Raw genomic sequence first — 24,775 nt, forward strand, 5'->3', positions numbered from 1 at the left:
CTCTAAACTACACAACCCCCAACCTGCTCATAAAAAAGGGGGTTATGACTTAGACATTTCCATGTAAGTTTGATTTTACTTTCAAGATTTTCAAGACCTCTCCATTGCAGTGAACTTTAGAGGGGGGGAAAAAAGCCTTTAACTTAAAGAGATGAGTTATGTCTTCTTTTTTTATGTGAACTTAGAGAAAGAACAGCATTAGATCACCACTGAAAAATGGGCTCACGAAGTGAAACACTCAGATCCAAAATACACTTTGAGGCTCAGCCCAAGATTGCCTTTTTCCACTTTTTCGTTGCCCTGAGTGGATGTATCAGTCAGACTAGAAGAAAAAAATCCCCTGAGGATGTGAGAATCATTTCCTGTTCTAGCCAGCAGATCCCAGGGATGCTTTGGGAATATCACAGGATAGATTTACTCACGCCAAAGCGGTCTGTTGCACTCAGCAGCCAGCCCTGGTCACCTCTTATATTTGCCAGGCACCACAGGGTGACAGCAAGCGTTCTACTGCAGCAGCAGGCTTAGCCCAGTCATTCCAGAGGGGCTGCCACATCACCAGGGTGATGGAGGAGTTACTTCCAGATCTGATCTTCTAAACGTTTACAGTCGTCCTCCTGCTTGTAAGAGTGGTGGGACTCCTGCCAGCTTTCTGATCCTTCCTCTCAGCTACTTCACAAGCACAGCCTGGGAAACAGCCTGACTCTGTAGTAAAGCTGCACTTTAACCTCTTCCCTCATCCGTGAGCATTCCCATCAGCACTTGGGGAGCTACTCCTGTAATTAAAGATAAGCACATGCCTAAGTTTCCACACCAGTGCTTTAGAAGACAGGCCAAGCAGCTGTCCCAGGTGGGACAATCTCAGAGAAAGCAGGTAGCTACCCAAACACATGCACACAGATCTACATGCATGCACACATGTACTTGCACACATGCAACTCTGCATAACCATTACCTACCACATGATGCTAGGGCTTGGAAAGGACCCAAGTTGCTTGTTGAGTCCAACCCCTCTGCCAGAGCAGGACCAGACAATCAGGTCACACAGAAATACATTCAGACAGGCCTTGAAAGTCTCCAGAGTAGGAGACTCCACAACTTCTCTGAGGAGCCTGTTCCAGTCCCTGTGATCCTTACAGTAAAGAAATTCCCCCTTGTGTTGAGCTGGAACCTCCTGTGCTGCAGCTTCCATCCATTGCTCCTTGTCCTATCCCAGGGAGCAGTGAGCAGAGCCTGGCCCCTCAATTCCTGATACCCAGCCCTCAGATGGTAATAAACATTTATTACATCTCCTCTGTCTTCTCTACCCACACATTTGTGATTGTTACATTTGTTTCTGGCTTGGCCTATCATTACACAAGGGTCAAATTGTTGAATGTCCAAAGGACAGTGAGAATTTGACCTTCATAGAATTACAGAATGTTTTAGGTCAGGAAGGACCTTTGAAGGTTGTGTAGTCCAATTCCCTCACAGTGAGCAGGGGTATCTGCAGCTACAGCAAGTTGCTCAGAACCCCAACTACCTGACCTGCAACGTTTCCAGGGAAGAGGCTTCTACCACCTCTCTGGGCAGCCTGTGCCAGTGTTTAACCACCCTCAGTGTAAAAGCTTTCTTAGAAGCACAGAATCAGCCAGGTTGGAAGAAACTGCCGAGATCAGCCAGTCCAACCTAGCACCCAGCCCCATCCAATCAACCAGACCATGGCACTAAGTGCCTCAGCCAGGCTTTTCCTGAACACCTCCAGGAATGGCAACTCCACCACCTCCCTGGGCAGCCCATTCCAATGCCAATCACTCTCTCTGCCAACAACTTCCTCCTAACATCCAGCCTAGACCTACCCCAGCACAACTTGACACTCTGTCCCCTTGTTCTGTTGCTGCTTGCTTGGGAGAGGAGACCAACCCCACCTGGCTACAGCCTCCCTTCAGGTAGTTGTAGTCAGCAATGAGGTCTGCCCTGAGCCTCCTCTTCTGCAGGCTGCACACCCCCAGCTCCCTCAGCCTCTCCTCACAGGGCTGTGCTCCAGGCCCCTCACCACCTTTGTCACCCTTCTCTGGACACATTCTTTATATCCAGTCTAAATCTCCCCTTTTCTTTGTTTACTACTCCTTTTGATAAGTTTTTACTGTTAGAACTAACTTGCCTTTTTTTCCCCTTTTGTCCCAAGGTTTGACTTACTGAACCTTTTGAGCACAGCATAAAATTTCTTGACAGCTGTGTGGTGCCCTTCAATATTAAGCTTGCTGGCCAATATTACATCTGCAGCTGGGTTTGCAGTGCAAACACAGCTGGCTTTCCAACACTGCGGTGACCAGTAAAGTTCATCTTTCAGCTGGAATTTTGCTTGCTGTGAACTCACTTGGAATCTCATAGAATCAGTCAGGGTTGGAAGGGGCCACAAGGATCATCTAGTTCCAACCCCCCTGCCATGGGCAGGGACACCCTACCCTAGATCTGTCCAATTTGATCAGGTAATCTGTCTAATTTGAAGACCAAAAGCAGACCTTTCTCATGGCAGTGCCAGCCAGTATGAACCAGTCAAAACACAGAGTTTTAGAAGAGTAAAGCAGATAAAACTCTGTTTCTCAACAGATTATTGGTGCAGTGCTCATTCTGGCCTAACTACACCTACAGCTGGGGCCAAGTAATTTGGAAGAAGTGAAACAAGACTGGCCTGATGGGCTGGGAGGGTTGGGTTTTGAGGAAGTCCTGGTAGAATAAGACTCTTATTATGCCTTGATTCATAATACACAAGAGAGTTAGGATGGTGGTGATGTTTTCCTGGGTTGTTTAGAAGTCTCCCACTAAAAACCCCACTTGTGAGATGGGAGAGGAATTACTCCAAGTAGATCACTCAGCTATGATGAGCTCAGAGTCCAGCAAACCACAGACACCATGGAGCTTTTAAGAAGCCTGTGCTCTCCTCTGTATCATCATTAAAATACTCATATAGGGACAAAAGTTGCACTTTTCACAGACCCCAACACGGAGATAGTTCATGTCTTTTGAAGAGAAGGCTCACTTGGGGAAAATCACTGTCATGCCCTGGGAGGCAGCACCATTGCCCTGGGTCCAAGGGGGAAACCATCTGTGTTTGTTGTACTACCAGTGAAGCCTTCAAGGCTGGAGCAGTCTCTAAGGCCCAGAGGAGTCTGGGATTTGTATCTACCCTGACAGATGGCTCTCATACAAAGGTCCTCATGCTGCCCTGCAAAGGTTAGGGAGATTGTGAAGGAGACCTAAAAGGCTGGAAGAGTATAACCCTGCTTAGAGAGACAAAAGGCACTTCTGTCAAGAGTCAGAATGTAAGGTCAGTGCTCCTTGTGCAAAGCCAAGAGGACAGAGTATCACACTAAGTTGACATGAACATCACTGAAGATTAACCTGTGCTGTTACATATAGATAATTTAACAATTTCTGATGCACAACCAAGTCTATAACCAACTCTTCCTACATATTTCAGGATGAATAAGCCAGAAAAAACAAACAAACAAGGAGAGGAAAAGGTAAGATATGGCTTTAAACAAGGGAGAAAAGTTCTCCACTTTGATGCTCCTAAGGACTCTGGTCCATGGTTTTCATCAATCCTTAGGTCAGAGAGCCTGAGGGGGGTTACTTTTAGGGAAAGACAGCTGTAAAAATCCAGCAAACAGCAGATGGCAAGTGAAAACCTATATTCCAGGGAGACCTGGGACAAAGCAGCAGCAGATGACCTCTGTCCCATTTAACTTGTGCTTCTTTCAAAATGCATCTCTCATGTAGCGTGGAGCAAGGTGGGAGCTGGGCTGGGATGAAAGATGCCCTTTATCTCTGAGAGATGTCTCTCTCTTCCATTTCCAGGGGCATCAGATCTGTCATAATGTTCCTTTCCCTATAGCATCTGCTGCCATTCCTTGCTCTGTCCTCCAACCTTTCACCCTAGTGAATTAGGTGCTGAAGCCCTATCTTCCCATGCACTGACACACAGTCTTTCTGCTGAAACACTAGAGATGTGACAAGAGCACAGCATTTCACAGAATGGTTTGGGTTAGAAGGGGCCTTTAAGACCATCTATTTCCAGCTGCCCTTTATTGATGATCTGGACCAGGGGATTGAGTCCAGCATCAGTAAGTTTGCAGATGACACTATGCTAGGAGCAGGTGTGGATCTGTTGGAGGGTAGGAGAGGGTCCTTGACAAGGTGGATGGGTGGGCAGAGGCCAATGGGATGAGATTTAGCAAGGCCAAGTGCAGGGTTCTGCACTTTGGCCACAACGACCCCAAGCAGCACTACAGGCTGGGGGCAGAGTGGCTGAGAGCAGACAGAGATATAGGGACCTGGGGGTACTGGTAGAGAGGAGCTGAAGATGAGCCAGCAGTGTGCCCAGGTGGACAGCAGAGCCAGTGGCATCCTGGCCTGGCTCAGGAACAGTGTGGCCAGCAGGACAAGGGAGGTTATTCTGACCCTGTGCTCAGCACTGGTCAGGCCACACTTTAAGTCTTATGTCCAGTTCTGGGCTCTTCAATTCAAGAGAGATGCTGAGGTACTGAAAGGTGTCCAGAGAGGGGCAGCAAGGCTGGTGAGGGGCCTGGAGCACAGCCCTGTGACGAGAGACTGAGGGAGCTGGGGGTGTGCAGCCTGCAGAAGAGGAGGCTCAGGGCAGACCTCATTGCTCTCTACAACTACCTGAAGGGAGGCTGTAGCCAGGTGGGGTTGAGCTCTTCTGCCAGGAAACCAGCAACAGAACAAGGGGACACAGTCTCAAGCTGTGCTCTAGGAGGTCTAGGCTGGATGTTAGGAAGAAGTTGTTGCCAGAGAGAGTGATTGGCATTGGAATGGGCTGCTTTGTTTTACTAGCCTGCAAGCCTGGGAAGAAAACAACTTCTCTGGTGTGAGAACTGCCAGTGCCTAGGATGTGCTTATCTCTCAGACTTGACACAGAGACTTGTCAGCAAACTCAGGCTGCACCTGGGCCTGACTGTGCCTTGCAGCAGGATGGCAGAGAGATATAGACATCTGAGATGGTGTCTATGAGCTTTCCTGACAAAGGCCATTTCAGCAGATATTATCCAGTAAACTCTTGATTAAAAGAGTAATAAACTGGGCTTAACAGAAACCAGACCAATGACTTTCAACTCAGGGCATGAAACAAAGAATTGAAGAGCAGAATGATCATATAATCAACCAGGTTGGAAGAGACCTACAAGATCATCCACGCCAACCTAGCACCCAGCCCTGGCCAATCAACCAGACCATGGCACTAAGTGCCTCCTCCAGTCTTTCCTTCACCTCCACCAGGGATGGCAATTTCACCATCTCCCTGGGCAGCCCATTCCATGGAAGGGTTTGCAAAGATGTTCAGGGAAGGTCAAACTGCCTCCTCTTAACTTCCCTGGGAATTTTCAGTTTGCTGCAAGCATCTTGAAAATTGCTACTCACCCTTTGCTCTTCAGGTTCCAGCAGCACCACAAGCCTTTGCTGGTCACTGTCCCACCATGCTGAGCTGATGAACCTCCACCTTGTGGTTGCCTTAGGTCTCAAGGGAGACCTGAGACGCTGACTTGCCCAGCATTGCTCCATCAGTGGGAAGCTGTGAGATGTATCTCTGCACTTCCCCCTGCACAAAGAGATAAGAAGAGCTTTTCATAAGCTGGGGTAATTTCTTTATTTACTTTTTACTTCTTTATAAAGGAAAATAAGCCTAATTTTCAGACCTCACAGTCCTTAACATTTCAGAAGATGAGAAACCACAACAGATTAAATGATGCTGGCTAAAGAGTGAAAAGGATGAGGACTGAAGTAACTCAGTTTCCTGCATGTCACATCTTTACTACTTCTTTCTAGGTGCCATCATTGACTATTAGTTAATGTATGTCCTTACTTGGTCAGCTGCATGACTGAGAGTGCTGATGGCTATCATCATGTAGGCTGGATGTTAGGAGGAAGTTCTTACCAGAGAGAGTGATTGGCATTGGAATGGGCTGCCCAGAGAGGTGGAGTCACTGTCCCTAGTGGTGTTCAGGAAAAGCCTGGCTGAGACACTTAGTGCCATGGTCTGGTTGACTGGATAGGGCTGGGTGCTAGGTTGGACTGGATGATCCTGGAGGTCTCTTCCAGCCTGGTTGATGCTATGATTCTATGCAATGCTGGCAGGCTGGGGACTGCCATTTTCCAGTCAGGATATGCTTTTGAATGAAGTGGTGATACATCCACAAATTTACCCAGCATATATATATGGTGAGTAGTATTATTCATAATTCTGAGGATACTGAGAAAACATTTTTACTTGCACAGTTAGGGAGCTGTAATAAAGCTGCTGAAAAGCCTCATATTGTGATGACCAATGAAGCAAAGCAAAACCTCTCCCAATGCTCATGGGCAGCACTCACATCAAGAGCACTTTGGCCTCCCACAGTGCACAAGAGCTTTCTGCAGCCTGCTGGCAGCTGCCTGGTTGGCAGCCCTGCCTCCTGAGGAACGTAGCTAAAGGCTGATTTGAAACAAGGGGATGAGGGGAAATATCCCGGGGTAAATCCTGAGAAATCCCAGATTGCTCAGAGGACAGCATCAGGGCTGCACCACTGGCAGCAGTTATGCAGAGCATATGCCTGCATCCTACATGCCTCTGCTTTCAGAGTGCCCCAGCCCATGCAGCAAATTGAAGAGGAGGAGGGAAATGTGCTGATGGTTATATCACTTGTTACTGAGGAGAAGAGACCCACCCACCAGTCACTGCAATGTCCTTTCACGTAGCTGCACAAAGTAAGAAGGTCTCTCCTCAGTCTCCTCTACCCCAGACCCCTCAGCCACTTCTCACAAGGTGCTTGCTTGGTTCCTGTTGCTATTTAGGCCAGAGGATGGTGCCCTCCCCATGGAACAATCTCTTCCAAGACAGGTAATGATACAAAAGAAACAGCACAAGATATTTCAAAGCAAGAAGAGATACTGAACCCCCCCACCCCATCCCTCATGCTGGCTGGAATTTGTAGAAGCAGCTCTGCCCTCATGAAGTCAAGTCCAAAATTCCCCTTCATTTCAGGGCCTGTGTTTCAAGGTTGCAATTCTAGTTCCAAAGAGGTGTGTCAGTCATTAGCACTTCATCCATTCTTCCTGCAGCATCAAGAGAAGTGAGCCCAGCTGAAGGCTTGGCAGCAAGCTGCTGAGCACTGAGCCCAGCATGGGGACATTGCGTCGCACTCACTCGAGACACATAAGCCTTGCTTCACGTGGGAGCTGTGTAAACACTTGCACAGCCTCCTTATCTGCAGAAGCTTGCTCCTAGCAAGTTGTTAAGCTCATTAATAGGGCAGAAGGAAGATTGTGCTCCTATAATTTCCAGTTCAATTACTACAGAGTGCACAACATCCTAATTCTGCTGCAGACCAAGGCAAAACTCCCACTGGTTTAATGGGGCCGAGATGGCACAAAGTTAATTTCCCAGCACAACATAAACCCAGGAAACGCTCCCAGAAGAGTGATTTTAATGGAGTCTGGACCTCAGGAGAGGAAACTCTCAGTTGTCTCAGAAAGGCAGATTTTGTACCTTACCAGAAAGATGGTTCTAGTGAGGCAGCCATGAGAGTAAGCACTGCCACGGTACACAGAGGCTGTGCTTGGTTAATCAGCTAATGCGGTGCAAAAAGAGGGCTGACAGCACCAGGGTGAGCTGGGCAACTTCTCTTCCCCCGAGGGCAATCACACACATACTCTCAACGCTACTATCTCAGCCAAGGCTTTGGGGAAACATCTTTTCTGAAGCAATATCCTGGTGAAAAGAGACCATTTGAGTGGTGTAAAGAGAACAATGCCAGGGTTATGCCCTAGAGAGGGACGTCTGGGAAGCTGATACTCAGTGGTCAGTATCAGTTGCATTGATGAAGACTGTTTCAGTTCAAGCAGTACCAAAGCACCAAATGCCTCTCTTCCTGTGTTTGATTAAGTGCCTATTCTTTGGTAGAGTTCCTACTTGTCTGGGATAAAACAGCAGAACAATAACTGCTAATACCAGGAAGTGTCACAGAGGCAGGCGAGAGCTGCCTCTCTTTTTATCAATGGCCCAACGAGACCACAGAGGACTTAGTTTTTGTTCAGCAAGGCCACTAAATTATTAACATAGAACAAGGCAGAAAAGGTGAACACATCTTCTAGCATGTAGGTGTTGGAAACCAATTGGACTGAACTCTCCTTTCATTGCATGAACTCTCATCCATCAAAGCTGTGACTCATGCTCAAACCAAACACCATGATTTCCAGCTCCAGGCAAACCTCTGTGAGAATACTGGGGCACAGTCAACAGTGGGGTGCCCAATTTCTACAGCCACTGCTAAAAATGCCCCTGTAGACATGGGAATAGGATCAAACAAGAGAACTTGTGAAAGCAGCAGTGTGGGTCCCTGTTGAAGGTGCTCTGGTGATAGCAAATCCTTCCACTTGAATCTTTGAATACTCTTATATCCCAAAATGAATGCTGCAAGCCAGGAGGAGAGAGAAGAAGAATCATAGAATTGTTTTGGTTAGAAGAGACCTTTAAGATCATTGTGTCCAACCATTAATCCAGCACTGTCAAACCACAATGTCCCTCAGCACAACATCTGCAGGCTTTCAAACCCTTCAAGGGGTGGTCACTCCACCTAGGCAGCCTGTTCCACTGCTTGACAACTTTTTTTGGTGAAGAAATCTTTCCTAATATCCAACCTAAAGCTTTTCTAGTGTAGCTTGAGGCCACTTCCTCTTGTCCTAGAACTTGTTGCTTGAGAGAAGAACTTGGCCTCCACCTTGATGTGACTAATCTACCTGGACACATTCCTGTGCAATCTGTTACAGGTGATCCTGCTCTGGCAGGAGGGGTTGGACTGGATGAGCTGGCAAGATCCCTTCCAGCCCCTGACATTTTGTGATTCTGTGATCCCTTTCAGATAGCTGTAGAGAGAGGCAAAGTCTCCCCTGAGCCTCCTTTTCTTCAGGTGAAACAATTCCAGTTCCCTCAGCTGCTTGGAGACTTGTAACACTTAGGAGCCTCCTCTCCTCCCTGCTCACTCTGCTGCCACTCCAAGTCACCCTTCTCTGGATTTGTAATACTTAGGAGCCTCCTCTCCTCCCTGCTCACTCTGCTGCCACTCCAAGTCACCCTTCTCTGGAGCAGTGTTTGTATATCTCCCCCATTAGAGCACCAGGGAGAGGAGACGATGGCAGGAAGATGCAGGGAGGAAAGGGTGGGAGTGGTCCAGACTGCCTTCCAATTAATTCCTAATTGTCTACGTCAAGTGGAACAGCTCCATCTAGGTAGACAGCGTGCATCAATCCAGACCTTGTGACTTGCCACACTCCTGTCTGTAAAATGCACCCAGACTTGGCTCAGGGCTAGCAGAAGATTGGTAACAATTTATCACAGAGCTCAGAGCCAGGCTTTGTGAACAGAAGCATTAGGCAAGCAGGGCTGCCAGCAGTTCCTGAGCAGCAGGACCTATTCCAGTTCATTGACCAGTATGTGCATTGCTTCGCTGGGTACAGGAAACCCCTTCCTCAGCCAGCGTGGGCAGACCTGGGAAATCAACCCCATGAGGCAAGCTGACTGCTGTGGATCCTCTGTGCACCACCAGCAACCCTCTGTGGCACCCAGCATTAGCTTCTTGCTGTCTCTTATGGGACAGCTTGAGGGTAGCTGCCCCATGATTGACAGTAGCTCTGATTTTGGCTGTGTTGACTTCTGCCAGCAGAGAAAGCCATCAGGCTGATCTTAGCTGCAAAAGCCAAGAGCTTGTCTGTGCCTCTCAGAGGATCTAAGGAGTAAGAAGCTGAACACTAATAGGAACTCTGCAAGAGGACACAGAATCAACCAGGTTGGAAGAGACCTCCAAGATCATCCAGGCCAGCCTAGCACCCAGCTCCAGACAATCAACTAGACCTGGCTGAGGCACTAAGTGCCTTATCCAGGCTTTGCTTCAACACCTCCAAGGATGGTGACTCCACCACCTCCCTGGGCAGCCCATTCCAATGCCAATCACTCTCTATGCCAACAACTTCCTCCTAACATACAGCCTAGACTTCCCCTGGCACAACTTGAGACTATGTCCCCTTGTTCTGTTGCTGCTTGCCTGACAGACAGGACAAATTCAAACTGAAGCCTTTGGAAAATTTGCAAATCCATTTCTCTCCTTTCCAAGTCTTTTTTTTATTCACATATATACACAACAGTTCAGTAGTCTTAAAAGCCAGTTCAGCACTAGAAGGGTAGTAGCCATCCCCTATCTTACATAAAAGGACTTAATTTGAGCCAGAAGGTCCATGGAGAATCATTTTTGCTAATTAGTTCTGAAATTTATCCACTCAAGACAACTCACTTTCTCTTTTGAGGAGCAACAGGCAGCACATCATGCTTCCTGAGTCCCTACAGGACTCAGAAGGGCCCAGAGAAGAAAATTCACCTGACTGGATCCACATCATCATAACTGGCCTGATATGGGCACCTTTCCTTCATATCACAGCAAGGTGTAAACAACAGTATCATGATTGAAAACAATCAAGACTTCTTCCATCTGATCAAACTAGGGAGAGGGAATGGTTTTGTGCAGTTATTGATTTCCAGCTGCTTAATTAATGCTTACAATATCTCCCCTTGAAAACAGCCATGTGCATTTCATTCCCTACTTGCTTGTTTAATTTAATTTAATCAATTGTTAAACACCTGTTTCCACTTAAAAACAACCACTGTCTGCAGCACAACAAATAAGGAGCAACACTGAAAGCAATCCATCCTTACCCTAGAAATGCTTCTTTTGGAGTGACATCATTAAGAACCCAAGCTATGAAAATAATCAGGTATCAAATGTATGTCTTAAACCAGAGAGAGACACAGAACCTACTTTTGAACAGTGCAGGCACACAGAAAGGAGAGACAAGGAAACTGCTAGAACATTTCATAGGGGGTTGCAGAAACTTCTTTTCTTTCTCTCAAATCTAATGCTCTGTTAATGAGTGCTGGCCAGAAACACCTTCAGAGGACAGCAAGCAGATATTTCTCAAGCTATGCCAAAGGGAGATGGATAAGTTCCTCTTTAATTTTAGCATGGACCATATGCCTGGGAACATATAACACTGTATTGCCACTTACTTTCCCCATAAGATCATAGAATCAACCAGGTTGGAAGAGACCTCCAAGATCATCCAGGCCAACCTAGCACCCAGCTCCAGCCAATCAACCAGACCATGGCACTAAGTGCCCCATCCAGGCTTTGCTTCAACACCTCCAGGCACAGTGACTCCACCACCTCCCTGGGCAGCCCATTCCAATGCCAGTCACTCTCTCTGCCAACAACTTCCTCCTAACATCCAGCCTAGACCTCCCAGAGCACTGCTTGAGACTGTGTCCCCTTGTTCTGTTGCTGGTTGCCTGGCAGAAGAGACCAACCCCACCTGGCTACAGCCTCCCTTCAGGTAGCTGTAGACAGCAATGAGGTCTGCCCTGAGCCTCCTCTTCTGCAGGCTGCACACCCCCAGCTCCCTCAGCCTCTCCTCACAGGGTCTGTGTTCCAGACACAGTGACAGATGCAGCTAAGTTCCTTAGACCTCTTGTTTATAGGGAAAATCTTGAACAAGGCTGAAACCCAGAAGCCAACTGAAAAAATACCACACAAATACACTTTTTCCTCTTTTCCCCTCTCACTAAATAATTTCTGAGCTCTTGCTGGTGCCAAGCATGCCAGCCAGAAATCAGCCAGAGACAAAGCACTGGGCCCCACCACAGTCTGCCTTCTGCTGCCCTGAGCTGGAGCATGGCTCTCCCACATCACACCCTCTTTGTTGGGCTCATTCCAGGTCACCTTCAAACACAGCTTAAAGACTCCCCTTTCCCCTCTGGAAAACATAACCATTAAGAAACAACATCACCCAGAGAGTCACATATGTGCTGTTAGCTGATAAACTAAAATCAGCAGCACAGAATCAGTGCCTGAGAAGCTCTGTTTCATAGAGCCTCTGAATCTCTCCAGCTCTCAAACTTCTGGGGTTCCTAATTTTCTTCCTCTATTGTTTTGCCCTGTATGATTTTAAGGAGGGGAAATAATTTATTCCTTCAAAGGGCTTTCAGGTGACTGTGTCAGCAGCTTCACACAGCTCCTGAGTGCCTTGCTGGATTGCACCTTCCCCTTGTGTAGAGAGAACAAAAAGAGAAAGTCCTAAATCCTCACTTGAATTTTTGGGTCTTTAAGGGTTAAAAAAAAAAAAAAAAAAAAAAAAAAGGACCAAACCAAAAATTCTCTTCCAAATTTGCTTTCCTCCTTTCTTTCTTTCAGTGTCTGGAAATCCCCAGTGAGTCTGACATAAGTCCCTAACTCATCTGGTTTCTGCAGAACACAGCACCGCCAGATGACTGCTCACGCTTCACTGACAATGTTCTGTCATCTATCGGTGCTAACTATGGATCAGTGTCTGTCTCTGCAGCCTTTTTAATAGGCACTTTATTATTTTGACACATTTCCTTCCCTCTTGTTAATCTAGGGATTAGCAGTGACACGTCTAAATTCATGCTTAGCTGTGTTAACATTATCCCTCTTGTATTGGGCTTGCTGCAATCTCACAGTGTGAGCTGCCTAGCAGAGGACCAACACATCCTCTCGCTTAAACATTCCCGCAGAGACTCTCTGAGGTTGTCTTTGTGGACTCTGAAGCTTTACCTGACAGGTTGGATACAATTCAGAGCACAGAAAGAAAAAAAAAAAGAGCACTGCATCTGAAGGATAGGATGTATTAAAAAAAAAATCAGTGGAGCTCCCATGGAAAGGAAAAAAGAATAGAGGAGTGAAAAAGGAGTGCAGCTATAAACTGAGAGGAAAACAGTAGCCAGTGTCAGCACAGTCATACAGCACAGGAGGAGAGTAATTGATCTATCTGCCAGTCCCAGCCAGGATCTGTAAACACATTCTGACTGGCTGTTATGATGGTGTTCACCCCTGATTTTCTTTCGTAGAATCAACCAGGTTGGAAGAGACCTCCAAGATCACCCAGTCCAACCTAGCACCCAGCCTGTCCCAGAACTGCATTGAGTGGACAAGTAGCATCTGTGCCCTGCCTTCCTTGTGGACTCCCAGGAAGGACAGAAAATCCTTTCCTGGTAGCCTTTCTGGCACAACAGGCCCTAGCACAGAGAGCCAGGCTCTCTGTTTTTCCTGTCTTCAGGCATGCACACATCTGACTGCTCTGCCTCTTCTCCTCAGTCCTTTCCCTTTGTGTTTCCCTCTCTTCATTCTAATCCCATCTTTTTTATCAGCTCTGTATCTCCTCCTTCCATGTGTTTCTTTTTTACTTTGATGAGGATTAGAAGCCATGTGTTGCCCAGAGCACTTCAAATGATGAGGAATATTTGTAAAGACTTGGATTTGCCAACTGTTGAACACTGAGAAAAGACACAGGAGAAAGAAGAGAACTTGAGGCTCATTAATGTTTATACGTATATAAAGAGTGAGTGTAAGGAGGACAGAGCCAGACTCTTCTCAGTCATGTTCAGTGATAGGACAAGGGGCAATGGCTGCAAGCTGAAGCATAGGAGGTTCCATGTGAACACAAAGGAAAACTTTTGCACTCTGAGGGTGACAGAGCACTGGAGCAGGCTGCCCAGAGAGATTGTGGAGTCTCCTTCCCTGGGGACATTCAAAACCTGCCTGGATGCATTCCTGTGTGACCTGGTCTGGGGGATCCTGCTCTGGCAGGGGGCTTGGAGTCCTTCCCAGTCCCTAACATTCTGTGAGGCAGAGCCCTGTAGTCCATTTCCTATGTTCTTAACCACTGGGTGCTACATCTGAGGACTCAGATAACCTTAAGCTGACTGTCACCTGCTTTGTCTTGCTCCAGTTGCGCTCCTTAACCATTTTGCTTGTCTGTGACCCTGAAGTGCTCAGAAATGTCCTTGGGAAGAGAAATAAGTGGAATTATTTCCCTAAGTTTCTGAGTGAGGGCTAAGATATTAATATCATGAAGGAACTCTCAGTATAGGACTGCTAGCTTTGGGCTACCTTTAAACAGATGGATCAACACAGAGATAAACTTCTTTTTCATCTCTCCTTTGTCTAGTTTCAGGTGTCTCATATTTATTATACCTGCTCAAGTGTTGCTTGTTCTCCATCTCTTTCTATGTCTGTCCCTTGCTTCCATATTCCTCTTTCCCGTTTAAACTACAACATTGCTCCTCTGCTGCCCTCAACCCAGCAGTTCTGTTCCTGCCTGGGTGGTAGTTAGCTGAGCTTATGTATGGTTTGGCAGCAATTTCTTACTGGTACTCATCTCTGAGTGTGGTCTTGCTGAGCAACAGCTGGATACAACCTGCTGACACAACAGGACTATTGCTTCAGTTCAAAGAATGAGATTTCTTTGGCACCAGCAGCTCCAAATTTCCCTGGACATCTCATTCCTGCTCCCCTCTGTCCCCAGCCACACCACATTCTCAGTGCTCTATGGGTTAGCTCAGCAGCAAACCCAAGCCTGAGAAGGGCACCTCTCACCTTTGGCTGGCCTGGTTTGGGATGACTTGCATGCCCTTGCTTCTACTTCTGTGTTTGTTAAATGGGACAAGGATGTAAGGAGTCCAGACTATCCTGCTTCCAAGGTCCTCTGCTCTGATTAGAGCAAGCCTAGATCTGGAACAGCTCTCCTGATGTAACCAGAGTAACAGTTTCTCATTATTGCTATTCCTTGTAGATCAGAAATTAAGGGCAGTGGAGCTGCTATGCAGGGCATCACAGAAGTGTCACTGACACAGCAGATCCTAGTTTTCAAGTAATTAGACTGTTCTTCCTTCCCCACCCCAAAATGACTATAGCTACTTGCCACTCACCATAATTTCTCTCAGTCAGTAGCTTAGAAAAGCCCCTGGAAAGTCCAAGCAACCTTTAAAAACCAAGTTCACTACCAGGGAAACACAGCTACAGACTTTGTTCCACAGTCCCCCACACATCCTGTTTCACAGGAGGTTTTCAATAGGTCTATAGTAAGTCTGCTTGTCTGGTGGAGAAGCAGCTTTGCTTGGTGTGAAAGGTGCAAAGGTGTACCTTGCTGTGTCTTCACAGACTGGGAGCTGACCTAAAGCGATTTCTCCACAATTCATACAGTGAAACTGAAACAGAATAGAGTACAGGAATGTTGAGGCCAAACACCACAGTTTTCTGCACCACCCAACACCTGCATCTTGCTCTTTCTTTTTGAGGTGATCCCTGGCAACCTGCTACCTTTAAAAGCTTGCTTTAGCCAAAAGCCCTCTAGCAAATACTTCTTGCAGCCATGGCTGGAGACGGAATAGAAGAGGAGGAGCACTTTACCTGTTTATGTTCAGGAGAATCTCGCAGGTGCCAGGACCAGAGCTCACCAATGACATGCAAGGGGTACACACGTCAGTATCTTCAGATGAAGCTCCAGGGATAGCCCTTAGGAGGTGAGAGGAGAAACTTCTTAGCTCCTGACTTGTTGCCTCTCCTACTTCTGTGACTACCCTAAACAGGTTTCTTTGGTATTTTAATGGTGGGAAGAGGGGCGGGTGCAATCAGGAAAGGCTGCCTGTGCTCTGCGTTGTTTGTCAGGGTAATAAATGCCTCCCCTATTAAGGCTGAAGAGCCTCAACGGGACACACCTGTGTCCCTCGTCCTAGCTGTGATCTCCGCTAATTGCCTGAGTGATGCGCCCATTGAAAGACAATGGGAAAGGATGGAATGAAGATGGATGAATTGAAACGCACCTCTCCAGCGAAGCGAAAGCAATGTATTTCACTTTCTTTTAATTTCTGGCAGTCTCGGATGTTTAGATTCTGAATTTCCCCGTTTGGTTGCGAAATTACTTTGCGTGTGTTCTTGTTTCGGCCTCTTCTAGGCACATCCGTTTCTACAGGGAAGATCAAACCCTTGCTTCTGGAGCAGAGAGAGTTAAAACAGTCAACAGCCATGTAAAGTGACATTGCAGCTGTTTCTTAAGTAGCAATGGATCTTAATGAAAGGCAGCTCATAAAATTATTATCGCAGCAAGTAGAGGTCCCACCTGATATTAGGCTCCCATTGTGCCAGGCACCGTATGAACACATTAGGAGAGAATAACTTCTCTGCAAGGAATTTAAAACCTCATTAGATAAGACAGAAAGAAGCTGTGCCAGGAATAACGGTCCCCATGGGGTAAAGAAAAAGACCCTCATCACAGGGTAAACACATGGCAAACCCTGGAAGTGGATGCTGGGTTCTTGCCATTTGAGCTCACTGCTAGCCCTGAGAGGAGGAGGTCATTCACATTTAGCAGCTCAGGACCAGCTCGCTTTCATTGCTTGGGGCTGAGATGTGAGTTCTTTTGTTTGTTGTTGTGTGTTTCCCCTCCCCAGGCACAGATCTGAGCCCTGCCCAGGGAAATCCTGGGCGCCTCTTCACCACACACTGGGATGTAATACAGAGGCACCACTCCCAGATCAGGCAGAGTTGGGTTGTGTATCCAGCAGGTCAGCATCACACTTAAAGCAGCCATGCCCATGTTATTTGGCTGTCGCACCCTCTTTCGTGAGCTCTGTCACCTTCTTCTCCAGTGTCAAACCTTCTCTGGACTCGAAGTTGGAAGGGGCTGAGCTCCCAAGATGGTACTTTTCCTGGAGTCTGTTGGCAGCATTGACAATTAGGCAACTGATGCATTAACATGCCAGAGAGGTTCTGATGTTTATTCATGTGCTGCTCTCGAGGGTTTATTGAATTGATGCCTGGTAAAGCAACTAATGGGAGCCCTTGGCAGGGTACCTTAGATGGATTTCCTTATTATCTCTCTAGATTTTATACTCTCTAGCAAAATCAATATTCAAGCTGGTGCACAATGCAGCCTCTTTTGCTTCGGGGTTTAAAGATTTATGGGGCACCAGGGAAAAACCAACGGAGGCAAAAGACAATGACAAAAGGAGTAAAATCCAAGGGACACAAATTGCTGCTGCACTAGGATGAGCAAAAGAAATGGTTAGCTTTTGAATTTTCTGGTTTTGGCAGGGAAACATTTTTTAATTGACCTCCCCCTCCCTGCCCTGCCTCCTTTCCTCCCTCCCTCGTTGGTGAGGCTGCACTCTAGAACCTGTGAGCAGCAGCAGAGTAAATGCTGAGCCTTTAACAGGCAGCTGTAAGGATTTTAGGTAACGGTTTTAGGTTTCTGTGTGCAAGAGAGGATTTAAGAACAGAGGAGAGCAGGGAGAACCACCGCTGCTGTAGCATACCTGTACACTCTATGCATCTTGCCTTCTTCCACAGCAGGTCTGATCTGTATTGCACGGACTTTTGTGGGGCTTCAACAGACCTGCAACACAGGCAGCAGCTGGTTTGGAGAGGTGGAAAGGGCAAAGAGCCTCTTGCTCCAATCCTTCTTTCATTATTTTTTGTGTGTGTGTGACAAGTCCTGCAGCATCACAGGGTCACTTTTCTTCAGATTTCAGACTTGCTGACTGCCTACCACTGGTGCTTTTTACAACCCATCTAAATCCCTCCCAAGATCTGACCCACTGCCTTGTGAGCCTGCAAGCTAATTTATATGGTTCTAGCTAGCAAGAGCAATCATGATACTCAATCAGAGACGTTATTATTTCATTCATTCTGTGGAGTTATCATTAAGATTCCCACCATGTTTGCTTATGACTGCCCCGAAGGGAAATAAATGATAGAGTTGAAAAGGTTGGTATCACTGCGAGGTTAAGTGGGTGCACAGCTGGCTGTCACACTTACCAGTGCTACCCCCTGACTTGCCCAATCACAGCAGTACTGTATGCTTGCTTCTCACTCCCATCTCCAACAGCAGTCTTAGGCAGCTTACTTCGAGCGGATATGACTTCAGACTGGACTTGAGGAGGAAGTTCTTCACTATGAGAGTGGTCAGAGCCTGGAATGGGTTGCCCAGGGAAGTGGTTGAGTCTCTGTTCCTGGAGACGTTTAAGGCCAGGCTGGATGGGGCTCTGGCCAGCCTGATCTAGGGTAGGGTGTCCAGGTCCATGGCAGGGGAGTTGGAACCAGATGATTCTTGCGGTCCTTTCCAACCCTGACTGATTCTATGATACTATGACTTGCCTGGAGGAGGCATGATGTGAAATGTTATTCTTTGTACTTGAAGTTAATTCAGAAGATTTTTCTCTTGCCCATTTTATTGCTTCAAGGTTACAACTTTATGGTCAAAACAACATTGGGGGCTTGAAGGGATATATCAAGCTATAAATGCAAAGGACTCCTTTGTACTAATGTCTGTGGATGTCCAAGTGTTGCATATGGGGGAGCTCTCTCCTGTCCATGACTGGGACATAATGATTTTGTGATTAAAATTGAAGTGAAGAACTGGAGTGCACTTACCCATCTAGAGATTATTCAAGCAGGAAAGCTTTGTTAGCAAGAGTCCTATCAGTCTTGGTCAAGAATTCAAGTGGTACTAGAAGTCTTAACAAAGAATAGTTGCTGCCTGCCACGTGTCTTCTGTGCATGTGGACCCAGGGCAGACAGACGGTGGTTACAGCATCACACAGCTGCAGAGCTTTCGTGTGACATGCTGCAGGGAGAGCTGCAAAAAACCATCTTGTTTCACAGGAGTCACAGCCCTGCTGCAACTCAGGCAAGGAAGCTTCTTCCCCATCCTTCCTGGAGCCCTTCAGCACTGGCATCATTGCGTGTCCTTCAGCACACTCTTTGTTTGCCTTTTTCCACAGAGTGGGGTACAACAACACCCACATGTGCAGTTCCTAAGTCAGTAGAGGGATAAACCACCAAGCCAAATTTATTGCTTGCTCAAGCAAAACTTAGATGAAGGATCTCTGGGTCCTGTCTGCATTCTGCCTGATGACACTGGCACTTGGTGCCATGGTCTAGCCTTGAGCTCTGTGGTAAAGGGTTGGACTTGATGGTCTGTGAGGTCTCTTCCAACCTTGGTGATACTGTGATACTGTGTGATACTGTGTCAGAACCACAAGTGAAAGATAAACTCTTATACCTCTGACAGTGTGGAGGTGGAGTACCAATCCCAGGCGGGGTCTCAACAAAGGGGCAAATTCCAACCAGCAAAATTCACGGCGCAGCAGGCTGTGGAGGCTCTTGTCAGTTCCTATGTTATACCTCTCTCCTCCCATACTTTTATTACCCTGAACATCTGTGGAAGTGTGGAGGTGCAGGGAGCCTCGAGGCTGCTCAGCATGCTTGACTCTGTTTTCTCCTTAAACGTGTGCAAATGCTACTTCTATTTGCACCTTTGCAGAGCTGTGATTTGCAACACCAAAGCCTAAATGACATCTAAGATCCCTCCAGAGCATTAAACAAACAAGCCAGTAGGATATCTCACAGTCTGGGAAGTGCTAAATTGAAAGCAGCAGTACAAACTCTACTGCTCTGAAAAGGAGCAAGTTGAATTTCTTTGCTGTGATCCAAAGCTGAGAGGTCTTTTCTCATGGCTTTTTTCTGCATGAATCCAGGTTCACTCCCTAGAAAACTGATCCAGGATTCTGATTCGAGGCTTATAATGTAGAGAATCCTCTGTTTCTCATCTCGTTTTGGCTTTAATAGGATTTGTAAAAAGCAAGTATGAAAAGGAAGAGGTCAGCCAGGAGAACATCCACGGTAACAGTCTGGTGTTGAGCACCTTAAGCACTGCCAGTGAGCTTCTTATTTGCTACTGACAGTAGATACAAGCATCACAAAATTGGTCAGAGGCAGGTTCAGCAGCAAATTCAAAGCTAGAATGTGGCTAGGACCTGGCTTGAGGATTGACATTGATTGAAAGACTGTGCTAAAAGAACTGGCTGTAAGGAGAATAGCTTCTAGTGGTATCTCCTGGGCTGTCTGCAAGTTCTTAAGTTTCCTCTCAAAAGTAAGCCCCCTTCCTTCTCCTTTTGATTGACTTTGCAAACAACAGCCCAATCCCACGTGTCTGGGCTCTCTGAGAGACCTGAGGCTGTTTAGTGTAGAGAAGACTGAGAAGTGATCTTATCAATGCATATTTATATCTGAAGGGTGGAAGTCATGAGAATGGGACTGGAGTATCCTCAGTGGTTCACAGTGACAAGAAAGGGCTACAAACACCACCACAGAAGGCTTCACTTGATCTTAGGGAGAAACTTCTTGAGAGTGCAGGCTGCCCAGAATGGTTTTAGAATCTTCTTCTCTGGAGACTTTCAAAACTCACCTGGATAGATCCCTGTGCAACCTGCCCCAGGTGATCCTGCTTCAGAGAGGGTTTGGACTAGATGATATCTGGAGGTCATTTCCAAACTCTATCATTCTGTGATTGTTGATAGGAGCATAGTAAGTTTTGCAGTCCCAGAGTAGCAAGATACAGAGGGTGTCTCTTCAAAGAAGCTTCTTTTCTGCCCAGTTATCTCATTGTATGTGAGGCTGCCATAACTGAGACCTCCTATAACATAATGTTCTGTTCCTGTGTTTCTGTGATGCAGTTCAGGAAAAAAACCCATAACCATTATTATTGGGTCACAACAAGCCCAAGCAACACTTCAGGCATGGGGGAGTGTGGCTGGAAAGCTCTCTGGTGGAAAGAGATCTGAGGGTTCTAATCAATAAGCAGCTGAATATGTGTAAGCAGTGTGCCCAGATGACAAAGAAAGCCAATGGCATCCTGTCTGGGATTAGAAATGCTTAGAAATGCTGTGTCCAGCAGTAGGGAGGTGATTGTCCCCCTTGTACTCTGCTCTGGTGAGGCCACACCTCAAGTGTTGTGTTCAGTTTTGGGCATCTCATTACAAGAGAGATGTGGAAGGGCCTGGGGGATAAATCTTATGAGGAACAACTGACAGAACTGGGGATGGTTAGTTTGAAAAAGAGGAGGCTGAGGGTAAACCTCATCACTGTCTACAGATCCCTGAAAGGATGTTGTGGAGAGGTTGGTGCTGGTCTCTTCTCACAGGTAAATAGTGATAGAACAAGAGGGAATGGCCTCAAGCTGCAACAGGCTGGGTTTAGACTGGATGTCTGGAAACATTTTTTTCCCAGTAGGAGTAGTCAGGCATTGGAATGGGCTTCCCAGGCAGGTGGTGGAGTCACCAACCCTGGATGTATTTAAAGGTCATTTAGCTGTGGTGCTTGGGGATATGGTTTAGAGTAAACCTTGTAGAGTAGGGATATTGGTTGGACTTGGTGAACCTGAGGGTCTTTTCCAACCTGGATGTTTCTGGGATTCTGTGATTAAACCCAACATCCATCAGTCTCTCCTACATCAAGTCTTTCCCTTCTGTTGAGTCATTGTCCAAAGAATTTTGGAAAGATTTCTCCAACTGAAAAAAAACAAAGAAGAAGAAAAGAAAATAAGTGTTATTTTAATGATAGGTTCTAGACTAACCTCAAAAGGAAACAGGTGCAAAAGATGACAAAACATGGCCTCAAGTACTTCACATCCCTCACTATCTATAGTTCTCAGTCTTTGGATTTTGTGCTGAGGAACCTGATTCTGCTTGATAATATCAATGGTAAAGCCAACACAAATCAAGAAGGCAGCATAACACTCCTACAAAAAGCATTCCCTATTTACAGGCAGAAATTAATCTCATTTGTTAATTTAAGAGAGTGACAAACTTTTGAAAACTGGGACACATGCTCAGGTAGGAGACAGCATTAAATGATAAGGTCTGAGAGAATTTCTCAGCATACTTTGTGTTAAAAAAGACAGAAACCCAATGTTTTATGGTTACAATGCCAGACCAGATTGGTCAGAAATGCTGACTTAGGATTTCTTCAGATAAACAACCAGCTTCCCAACTCAGTGCCTTTACTGCCCTTGTAAGGCTGCGTAATTGTCTCTGCAAATTGAAGCCATAAATGACTAATTTCACATGGTGGGAGAGGGCTGAATGTACTGATTAGTCAAACAGTTGCATTGTAAGTTTAAGCAAGCCAAATGGACTGGACATTTGGAAACTTTTTTTTTCAGGGAAAGAGTAGTCAGGCATTGGAATGAGTTGCCCAGGGAGGTGGTTGAGGCCCCATCCCTGGAGGTGTTTAAGGCCAGGCTGGATGAGGCTGTGGGCAGCCTGCTCTAGGGTAGGGTGTCCCTGGGCATGGCAGTGAGGTTGGAACTAGATGATCCTTGTGGTCCCTTCCAACTCCAACTGATTCTATGATTCTGACTCTAAATATCATCCACATATTTGAATGTTCTCTCTGGAGCAACTAGGTCATTGCCACAGTCTGCTGAGAAACACCAAGACAGATGTAGTCCCAGATCTGCCTGTGCAGACTGGAAAATCCCTGAAACAAAGGCTGCATCCCTTTGGATGAACACATGGTTAGCAGGAAAGGGTCCTGACCCAGGCTGTGGCAATAACACAGAACAGCAAAACCATGTTGTAGGCCAGTGATCCCTTCCACTGAAAACTTTGAGGGTAAGACAGAAACATGTCCTTACACTTAAAGTCCACGTTTTCTTGGAGAAGTCTTTTCATTTCCTTTTTACTGGTAGAGAGCTCCCATGGCGAAGACTTGGGCAAGTTCGGCTCAGATGTTGCCCTGGTAGGAAACTGCCTTGAGGGTGCCCCCAGGCCTGAGGCAGACAGCAAGCCTGTTGCTGTCATGTATTTGCTAGGAACTCTTTGGAGCACAGGTTTGGAGTGCCCACATTGAGGACATGCAGTGTCAGCAGGATCTGGAAATGCTTGTTTATTCTGGGCTTTTCTTTCTCCCTTCCAATCAGAGAGTCCGAGCTCAGAAAACAGATGGGATTGTTCTGCTAGTAATTGGTCCAGCTGCTGCAGAGAAAATAGAAGGAGAAGCATATTGCAGTAATAAAACTATAATAAAAAGAATCAAGCAGGATACACAAGAGTATATGAAGCATGCCTGCTTCTTCTGCTCGGTCCGAACAAGACATGCTAGATCTGGCGAATCAGATGGTGCCATAAAAAGGAGAGAAGCCTAAAGGACACTTAATTCCAGCAGATAGATCTAATTGCCTAAAGGAAAACCTGCAAATGGACTTCAATATGAGGCCATTTCAGTCTTGACCCTCTAAGCAAAGCTTGTCAGGGCAGAATCCAAGGCAAGTGCCCTGACTGTGACGTCTTTACTCCTCCTTGTCAAACAGACAGCTGCTCCAGCAGAGCAGCAGAGCAGGAGCTCTTTTTCAGGAATTGTGACTTTACTCTGGAAATGAAGAGCAGAGTAGGATGCAGACATCTTCTTACATACTGTCACTTTTTTCTGGGTAGTTGAGCTCAGGTAGCATAGCCAAGCTGAGAGGCTCAAAGACATAAACCCTGTTACTGGGAATCCTCCTCCTGTAATCACTGAAAGGATTGTATGAGGTGTACCTCACACCACTATGAACACTGAACAGCAGGACAGACTTTAAACTTCTCCTGCATGACCTGGAGCAGCAGCTTGTACAACATACCATAAGGATGCTCTCCCTGACCCGGCAAGCTCCATCACCCAGCCAACATTCCAGCTCTGCAGCCTCCTGACGAACAGCTCGCCGCAAGAGCTGCAGGTGTCTGCCTTCCTTCCTGCAGGGACAGCAGAGAAAGCACACTTGAGTGAGCAATGAACACCCAGCTCTTCCTTAGCCCCAGCACAACACCTTTGTCTCCCTCTGTTGCAGCCTTGGTTTTACCTATGATCACATAGAATCATATCTTTAAGACCATCAAGCCCAACCATTAGCTAACTCTACCAAGTCTGGTGCTAAACCATGTCCCTTAGCACTCCTAAATATCTTACAAGATAATTAACAGTAGTTCTTGTGTGCTTGACTCATTTCTTTGATTATCCCAAGATTAAACATGTAACTGCAAAGCTAGCTTGAGCCTGGACAGGTTTGTCACTTGTGATTTATTACCAGCGCAAAGACTACATAGATGCCCTACTTTCAGGCAGCTCAAGACTGGTAGCCCCTAGTAACTTCTTGTGAACCTGAAGCTTCTTGGTAATCACTGTGAACTTGGACTGAGTCCATGAAGAGCTAGGATTTTCCTGCATCATCCCTGCACTGATCACAAGCACAACATGTGTGGCCTAAAGGGATTGATTTATCAGAGATTTCTCCCACCTGCTTTCATGTACTCAGCATCAGTCTGGACAGAGTTCCAACTGTCTGAGATCTGTTTCTGTATTCTTATTACTATTAAAATATAGTATTTCCATGCCAAAAGTCTACCCTGTCTCTGTGGAGCAATCTGCCCTTCCAAAATGCTCCTGTTTAAGAGCCTTGAACAGCATGGAGAGAAGGTGGACTTTTCCCTGAACAAAGCCCACTCGTGGGATGCCCCCAGTTATACCTCACTGACCAGAAGTGCTGTGGTAACCCCAGTGCCCAGACATGTTGCATGTGCCCACGGGCTCTAGCTGGTGCTGGCTTTGGATTTGGATGTGCTGGGCTGCTGTTACCTGCCCTCATCTGGCATAGCACCAGAAAGCAGCTCCTGCTGTTCAGTCATGTGCCGTTCAATCTCATCCAGCTTCTCCTGGAAGTGCTGGCAGGAGCTCTTCATCACTTCCATTTCATGAAGGGGACACTACACAGAAAAGCAAGATGACATTCCACGTTACTGCTGTCCTTTGAGTACTTCCATGTCAAGTGCAAATGGTACTCCTCCTCCTCCTCTTACCCACACAACAGTAGCTCTGAGAGAGCTGCCATAAATGTCCAGATGGTACTTCAAATGAGTTTACTGTGGGTGCATCACTCACACCCTTGTTACCACCTTTCCCCCTAAAGCTTAGAAGCTAAAGTTCTGACACTATTTGAGCTAATAAGAACTTTGCTTTTGTCACTGAAGGGGAACAGGACTTTGATGGATGTGTTGAATGCTGATGTTATTGCACTGCTGCCAGACATT

At 46.6% G+C, this 24,775-nt stretch overlaps 1 protein-coding gene and 2 long non-coding RNA genes across 5 annotated transcripts in view; all 3 read right to left on the reverse strand.

The window, feature by feature from the left end:
• Positions 1-152: 152 nt before the first annotated feature.
• Positions 153-5,478, reverse strand: LOC135189396 (uncharacterized). Its single transcript, XR_010308061.1, has 2 exons — positions 5,416-5,478; positions 153-773 (listed from the first exon to the last, which is right to left on the reverse strand). It is a non-coding gene; the product is annotated as an uncharacterized LOC135189396 (long non-coding RNA).
• On the reverse strand, positions 5,474-19,902 carry LOC135189397 (uncharacterized). The gene is made up of 5 exons (XR_010308062.1): positions 17,688-19,902; positions 17,186-17,265; positions 15,695-15,863; positions 15,282-15,386; positions 5,474-5,593 (listed from the first exon to the last, which is right to left on the reverse strand). It is a non-coding gene; the product is annotated as an uncharacterized LOC135189397 (long non-coding RNA).
• A 12-nt stretch (positions 19,903-19,914) lies between these two features.
• Positions 19,915-24,775, reverse strand: part of ITPRID1 (ITPR interacting domain containing 1) — a 33,255-nt gene continuing 28,394 nt past the window's right edge. For 2 of the 3 annotated variants that reach the window (XM_064169708.1, XM_064169707.1), the window contains exons 6-9: positions 24,324-24,451; positions 23,332-23,443; positions 22,348-22,687; positions 19,915-21,220 (exon numbers count right to left, since the gene is read on the reverse strand). In XM_064169708.1, coding sequence (XP_064025778.1) covers positions 21,186-21,220; positions 22,348-22,687; positions 23,332-23,443; positions 24,324-24,451 — 615 coding nt within the window. In that variant the 3' untranslated portion in view covers positions 19,915-21,185. Of the gene's footprint in view, positions 21,221-22,347; positions 22,688-23,255; positions 23,444-24,323; positions 24,452-24,775 lie in introns of those variants that run through there. The other variant, XM_064169709.1, reaches the window with a different exon arrangement.

The sequence above is a fragment of the Pogoniulus pusillus genome, chromosome 32 (assembly GCF_015220805.1).
Source record: "Pogoniulus pusillus isolate bPogPus1 chromosome 32, bPogPus1.pri, whole genome shotgun sequence".
Classification (NCBI taxonomy): Eukaryota; Metazoa; Chordata; class Aves; order Piciformes; family Lybiidae; genus Pogoniulus; species Pogoniulus pusillus.